Raw genomic sequence first — 7,707 nt, 5'->3', positions numbered from 1 at the left:
CTGGCAGTTTACATTTATGTACATGTTTTACTTAAAGCTAACACTGGATAAATATGAATGTTTCTTTTGTTTCAAGGTACATTTCTGATAAATCATTTGTTTTTCTGTTTTACTCAACGTTGTTTGTCGCTTTTAGATGTTACAGCTGGAGCAGCTTAAGTAGCTGTATGTCACTGATTGCATTACTGGGTTCTACCAAAGAGAGGGTTTTCTTTTTAGTATTGTTTTTTTCCCCCTTTAAAGTAGTCTTTTGAGTCGCCCTGTATTCAAATTTTTATTTTGCACATCATTTAGTTGCTCGTTTTGTTCACCTGTTTTGACCATTTGACTACACTAGCGATGTAGTGAAATGGTCAAGAACAGGTGAATACAGCAGACTACTACTGCAGTCAAATGGTCAAGACAGGAGAATAAAAAACAGCATCAGCCTTCAGTTCCAGTTCTAAAAAGTAACAGTTAATACAAGGCAACTCAAAAGGTTACTTTAAAGAAAAAAAAAGACAGAAAACCCTCCATTTGGTAGAACCCAGTGATGCAATCAGTGACAGGTAAGTAATTGCTATTGAATCATAAGTGATTCAATACTTTAGTGTGATTTTATACATTTCTCTTTTTTGGTTCAGAGTTCCATGTATCCACTGTCCAATACAATTTATTTCTTAGAATGAGATTTTTTTTTAAACTTCACGACCTTAAGCAACTGGTTTTTGCATTTTACATAAAGTTAATCTATCAATTTTAAATTAATTTCAATAAGGACACTCACATCATTGTCCACTTCTGCTTGTATCAGCATTGGCAATGGTGCTAGCCAAGTGTTATAGTAAATATAATCTATGTTGTACAGTTTCAGTTTCCAAAGTCTTCACAGAACACATAATCTACTATGTGGCCTTGAATATAAAACACATGGCTACTTTTCACCCAGCACTGATCTTGGTCCTTTTAATTACTTTCTCATTTGTTGGAGCCACCCAAGGTTCTGTTTATTGTGGCCCACTTCATTACTGTCATGAGGTGGTGTGGTTGCCATAGTGTGGCCATTACGCCTCATCCTTTGAATTTTAATTATCATTCTCTACCTGATTTGAGCTGCGGACATTCCCAGCCTGAACAAATATAATTTTGTCTCATCTTGATGATCCCACTCTTGAAGGTTGTGTTTTTGATTGTGGCTGTACAATAGACGCTGCCTGATGATATGGTAAAATTGGAACGCAGTAAATTGGTACGTGTAAATCACTTTGATACACACAAATTTATTATAATGCATGAGTCAAGTCACACTCACAGTTATTCATCAGAAAACTTTCTCTGTGATCAAGCAAATGGCCATTCTCCCACGTTTTTAGTCACTTTTGACACTTTACCCATTTTCCACCAGCCTGCCGTTCTGTGACATGCACAAATGTTTACACAAAAATATAAAAAAATGTGAGTTTGTTTAGATGATGGACCTCACCCGCTTTCAACTCAAACTGAGACAAACGGCAGCATAAGTATAAGTTGCTGACTTGAACTAGAAATGTCACTGCGCTCTGACACTAAATTCATAACACTTGGAGAGCTAAACTATGGAGACATAGTTTAGCTCTCCAAGTACTTCATCTGTACTTTTCTAAGAATCCAATGGCTGAGTTGAAACAAGACAAATCAAAGTGTGGAGTTGGAAACCTGTGTTGATCACTGCCATCTTTGCAGCTGCTATGAAACTTCTACAGAGGTCGGGTTTTGAGAAAGAGCTAAAGTGCACCAGGAGGACCTTCAATTCATATTAATGCAAAGTTAGATGCTGAGTTCAAAGTCTTTTCAAGGTTACAGACTTTTGAATTTAATATAATCTTAATAAATTGATCCCTGTAATCTGTTCTTACTTAGGTAAATGGAAAATCTACCCAGAAAGAAAATGTTGGCTAGTTTCCATTTTATAAGTACTGCTAATCATTTTCTGTCACATTTGATGTATGCGATTTGCAAATTCAGTCTCAGTATTAGTATCAAGAAAGCTCCAGTTTCTCAAAGCTGCTGTTTGTGTTTTCAGCCTGGTATTTAAGGCATTACACACAAAGACATTCTCTGTGAAACCTGCACAAAGAAGTGGTAACAATGGAGAAATTTGTTTGCTGCACAAGTGCATAAAACAGACAGATGTACAGAACATTATGAATTACTAAAGCAACCTGATTGAATTGTGTAATAGAGGTCTTTTTCAATTGCTGTCCAAAACATTCATAAATATTTGACTTTCCAGGGATCCGACCAGAAATCACCATTTCCAAGAAGAGTCTGCTAAGCTAACAGACATCAAAAGTGTGTCAAGTCAATGTGTCAAATATGTTACAAGAAAGACCTTAAAGGGAATATTTGAAAGTGTAAAAAGGAGGACCTGTTTGATCCTAAAGGTGAGAGAAGGGGAAAAAAAGCAAAAGAGCAGAGTTGCTGTTTTAGCCTCCCAATCCTTACCAAACAGTGGACGGTCATATCTCAGGGGGCTCATGTCGATGCAGCCTTGTCTTTAGTCTAAGCACAAATTAATTACTGCAGAGACACATGGCTATTCACCACATACGCATGGCCTGTGTAACCAACTCACTCCACAAGTCAGATATTAAAGCAAGTAAGAATGAGTAAAAAATAAAAAATATACTTGTGGCGGCTTATGCATCATAAGTTGTCAATATTATAAGTGAACATTCATTTTAGAGATAGAATGAACTGACAATTTTATCAGTAAAAAAATAAATGGTAGGTCTAAATTTTAAAATCTCAAATGTTACTTGCAGACATTGTAATTCATTCTGACAAATATATATATAGATCCTGTTTTCAGTAATTGTCATTCCTTAAGGCAATGTTATCACGTCAAACAGTGAAGGTTGACTGCATCATACAACATGGATTGTCTTACGTGCAGCAGATAAGATGACAGTAAATCAAGACAAGCGTAAAAAAGCAATCTAAAGACTAGACGACTGAAGCTACAAATCATTTCCCTGCCGCCAAAACACCTCTCAGTCAAGTTTGTCCTCTGTAATACTATTACAGCAAAACATAAGGATGTCACAGATAATGAGCATGGTTTGGATCCATGACCCCCGGAGTGAGAACAAAACACATGGCAGGTGCCTGAGAAAACAATCAGCGCAAGAAAGGCTTCAGGTATCTATTAGATCACAAACAAATTCAGTCTTAAGAATTTAATTAGTACCCTGAACAACAAGAAAAACGAAACACACAGATTTCTGTCTGCAGATTTCTGCAGACAGGAATCTGTCAATTTTGTTTCTACCAAGACTTGATGTAATAATTAGTTTGTTGAACAATACTGCATATCAAGGCCAAGTGTCATTCTACGATACTGCTGGATTGCTTTAATCAAACTCCAGAGTGGGATATTTCTTCAGTTCAGCTTGCTAATAAAAAAATCTCGTGATTCATAATATATCCAATATTTCAATGTGCATATCAATAAATGCAGTATTACAAAGTGGATAATTTTTAAACTTATGCTAGTTCATCTGTGCTGATAACTTAATTAAATATGACAATATAAATAATATGGTAATATGACAATATTATCACTGGCAGAATCTGTCCATTGATTTTCTATGCTCTCACATACAAGCATTTGTTGAAATGTCCTGTTGAAATAATTTGAGACATATAATTTGTGGAAAAATTCAGGCTATTCTATTCCCTGTGGTCCTTCTGCGATCTACAGAAAAAGTCATAAACAACCAATCAGAGCCAGAAGGAAGGTCTTAACACTGTCAGTAAAGCTCATGTATGTGCTGCTTACACCCTCTCCCCTTTTCTCTGCTGCGCTACAGCTCCTGTTTTTGTAAAAGCACATAATATGGACAGATATTTGTACAATGTATCTGGAAAGTATTCACCAGTGCTTATATTTTGTCACATTTTATGTGATATGATTATTTACCCTTATACATACAAATACTCAATTATGACAATGGGAAAATGTTTTTTTCAAGGTTTTTAAAAATAATAAATAAATAAATCACATTTGTGCCTGTAGTCACAGCCTTTTCTCAGTGCCTTGCTGATCCACCTATAGATGTAATTACAGTCTCAAGTGTTTGTAAATGTGATGCCACAAGCTTAGCATACGCATCGTTAGGCAGTTTTTACATTATTCTTTACAGTATTCCTCAATTTCTATTAGGTGTGATGAGAGATGTCTGTACAGTAATTTTTAGATCTCTCCATTTATGTTCAATCAGATTCAGGTTCTGAACTCTGGCTTGATGACAAAGAGTTGTTCTAAAGCAATCGAGATCTTGGCCATGTGCTTTAGGTCATTGTCCTGCTGACAAATGAACCATCGTCCCAGTCTAAGGTCAAGAAGTTCTGGACCAAGTCTTTATCCAGGATATCTCTATACATTGCTGCTTTTATCTTTCCCTCTATCTTGACACGTCTCTCAGTTCCTGCTGCTGCAAATCATCCCCACAGCATGACGCTAGCACCACCATGCTTCACTGTTCCTCTAAGCAGGACGCCTGACATTTACACCTTGTCTAATCTGACAAGAAAATTTTGTTTCTCGTAGACAAGTGTGTGCCTTTCATTATCAAGTTAGATAAACTCAATTTACCATAGGTGGACTCTTATTTAAGTTGTTAAAACATCTCAAGGGTAACTAGTGGAAGCAGTTCAGTTTTGAGCTTCATTGCAAAGGCTGTGAATACTTACCTAAAATGTGTTTCAATAAATTTGTAAAATTCAAAAACTTTTTTCCATATTGTCATAGTAGGGTTTTTGTCTTGAGGAAAAAAAATAATTTAGTACAATTTGGAATGAGGCAGTAACATAACAAAATTGGGAAAAAGTAAAGTGATGTAAATACTTTCCGGATGCACTGCACAATTACCTGTCCATATCATGTGCTTCCATAAAACAATTCAAAAAAAGCAATCGTGGCAGTGCTAATCGCTTTATTACCTGACACTTTGTAATTTATTTCTTTGTTTAAAATAAATACATTTCAAGAACTCAATACTAAAAAATTAAATTACCTGGATATTACGCCTTTAGCAAACATTCCGAACTCTGCACTGATTATTTATTTATTTATTTTTTTTTATGTTGAGTTAGGGAACAAACTATGTAATAAAACACTGATTATATCTGTGTGGTCTGGTAATTACTTTTCATGACATCCTCCCTCAAGAGGTAACAAACAATCTGTGCTGACCGACCAAATTACCAGCGTAATGCCTCCCTCTCCAATTAGTACCTCGAAAGATGATGATGGCACACAGAGTATTTACAATCAAGGCCTGAGAGACAAAGTGTGTTTTAATTATTCAAAACGAGACAAAAGCTTTAATGTGGGTGAATCATCTCATCATAGTAGGAGAAAACTGCATGTTTCGAACAATCACCCCTGCAGGTTACATTCGCATTTTTGTCTTGTAAAGGAGTAGTTGTGGGTGCTTAATTTGCAGAATGCAAACAGCTAGAGGTTAACACTTCAATGCAGCCTGTAGTTATGTGACTCATGAATCATCAGTGAACCCCAAAAGGTATTGACATAAATATCAGATACAACCTTGCTTTTCGCCACGCTGTAACTCATGATGCGCAGAGAATAGTTCTTTTGTTTTATGCCTTTCATCGATCCGGAACAATGAGGATATTTTTCCATTCGGTTAAATTCCAAAGCAGGAACTCTCGACTTCAAAGCCATTGTTCTCTAACTGTGTGCATTTCTAAGTAGCTGTAGTTTACTCGTTTTAAAATAAGATCTAACCAAAAATTGTTTAAATGAATGAGTTGAAAATAATAATAATTATTAAAAAAAAAGAACAAGTTTCAGAACGCATGGCTTCCTGTAATTGTCCAAATGCTGTGTAGTCAAAGCCTCGGTTTCAACGCGCAGCTCTCATTAAGACAGCGGTGTCGAGCACTGACAGAGAAATCCGCGGATTTTTATCAATGGTTCAACTAATCATTAAAACTTCCTCGGCTCATGTGCTTATCTGTACTTCATTTCTCTTCCCCATACCTCCATTTTCGGCACCTGATATTGCAGATAAGTACAGAAAAACACGCACAGGCACCTGCTTCTTTATCATGCGCTGCAACACAAGTCGCCTTGTCCCTTTCTCGCACACTTCCTGTCACTTTAACTTCCACCCTGGCCACAAAGCAGCAAAAAGTCGCCCATTAATAAGCGATGTCACCGCTATACTGGATGGATCACAGGAGGAAAATCCAATGAATCACCCACACAAAAGGACAACTGTCTCTCAGTCTGCCCCGAACTGAGAAAGATAACAGCCCAGTTGAACAGATAAGCCCAGCCTTCCTCCTTCAAAGTCTTTCAGCATCCAACATGCTTAGCACACAAAAAGCCTTTTTTTCCAGGAAAACATAACGATTTAATAAACGTTAAGACTAAATGGACACTCAGGTTAGTGATCAAGATTTTCAAAAGGCGTGCTTTGAACCATTTCTGTGTTTGTTTCCGAGTCTCCATCAGCTCAAGACTGAAACAAACAATAAAGCTCTTATTTTGTATCTTACCTGCTGTTGAGGGTCAAAGCTGGAAGGAGAAGCAGTAAGCAAATAGCCTGGATGAATTTCATAGCTGTCTCACACTCCCGTTCCTGCTCCCTTCTCAGATGCTTTTTGCCTTTCCCCTGTGTCTCTCTCTTCGCTCTCTAGCTCTCCCACTGGCTGCCTGGGTTTTTTAGCGCACTTTCACACTCCCCCTCTACACACACACACACACACCGGCACACAAGTAGCGAGGCAGACAGATGCAACACAGTGGCTTGGCGAGAGAGGGAGGATCTCTGGCTTTAAATAACACAGGGACACAGACTGACTTGGTAATGGAAAAGAGCGGGTGTGGCTAAAATCAAGCGAGGGAGATGTGGGAGTGATATGATGTCAGCCACCATGCTGCTTCAGCTATTGGTGAAAGGCTTTTTTTTCTGCTTTTGTTTGGAGCTTGTTGTGCTCACAACAAAACACCTTCCCATTCATTTCATTCATTCTGCCTCCTACATTTTTGTGAAGATGCAGTCAAACATTTTGGGGAAAAACAGCCACTTCCAAAGAAAAACAGCCCAGGTTATAAACCGGTGACTACAAAAGTCCCAACTGAGTTGAAGCAAGACACAAGAACAGATTACAGTATTAGTACTATAATGAAGATGCAGTGTGGATGGAAAGAAGAGGAATGCCATGCTGAACAGTTCTGATAATGCTACTATCAGGCTCTGGATGGGAAACCAATCAATGAATTTACCCATTCTGATGGGAAGAGATTTGAAGTGATCATGCTGAAACCTTTATGTGTGTAAAGACTGAGTGATCAAGATACAACCTGCTAAGGGACTTATGGGCCACACATTTAGGTGGTGTCGCATGTGTATATTTAAGCTTTTATGTGTAATGTTGACCACGCCTGAAGTAAAGGAAAAAATAAATAAATCTAAACTTGTTCACCTTATTTCTGTCTTACAAAATTATTAAAAATATGTGTTGGAGGATTATTCTCAAAAAATAAATAAATAAATAAATAAATAAATAAATAAAACACCAAATGCATTAAAAACAGGATATATATGTCAGCATTTTTGACATTTTGAATGCATTTAAACTCCTGGTTTGCAGTGCATAGAACCATCTTTGGTAATAACATTTTTCTTCATTTCCAACCATTTCTAATGCATA

The 7,707-nt window shown here is 37.1% G+C and overlaps 1 protein-coding gene across 1 annotated transcript in view; it reads right to left on the bottom strand.

Annotated features, from left to right (window-relative positions):
* The window catches only part of luzp2 (leucine zipper protein 2), a 150,047-nt gene extending 143,198 nt beyond the window's left edge, over positions 1 to 6,849 (bottom strand). The window contains exon 1 of the mRNA XM_007540351.2: positions 6,550 to 6,849. Within this exon, the coding sequence (XP_007540413.1) occupies positions 6,550 to 6,611 (62 nt within the window). The 5' untranslated portion in view covers positions 6,612 to 6,849. The remainder of the gene's footprint in view (positions 1 to 6,549) is intronic.
* Positions 6,850 to 7,707: the final 858 nt, after the last annotated feature.

Source organism: Poecilia formosa, unplaced genomic scaffold, assembly GCF_000485575.1.
Source record: "Poecilia formosa unplaced genomic scaffold, Poecilia_formosa-5.1.2 Scaffold534, whole genome shotgun sequence".
In the NCBI taxonomy this organism is placed as follows: Eukaryota; Metazoa; Chordata; class Actinopteri; order Cyprinodontiformes; family Poeciliidae; genus Poecilia; species Poecilia formosa.
This window is presented reverse-complemented; position numbering and strand designations above follow the sequence as displayed.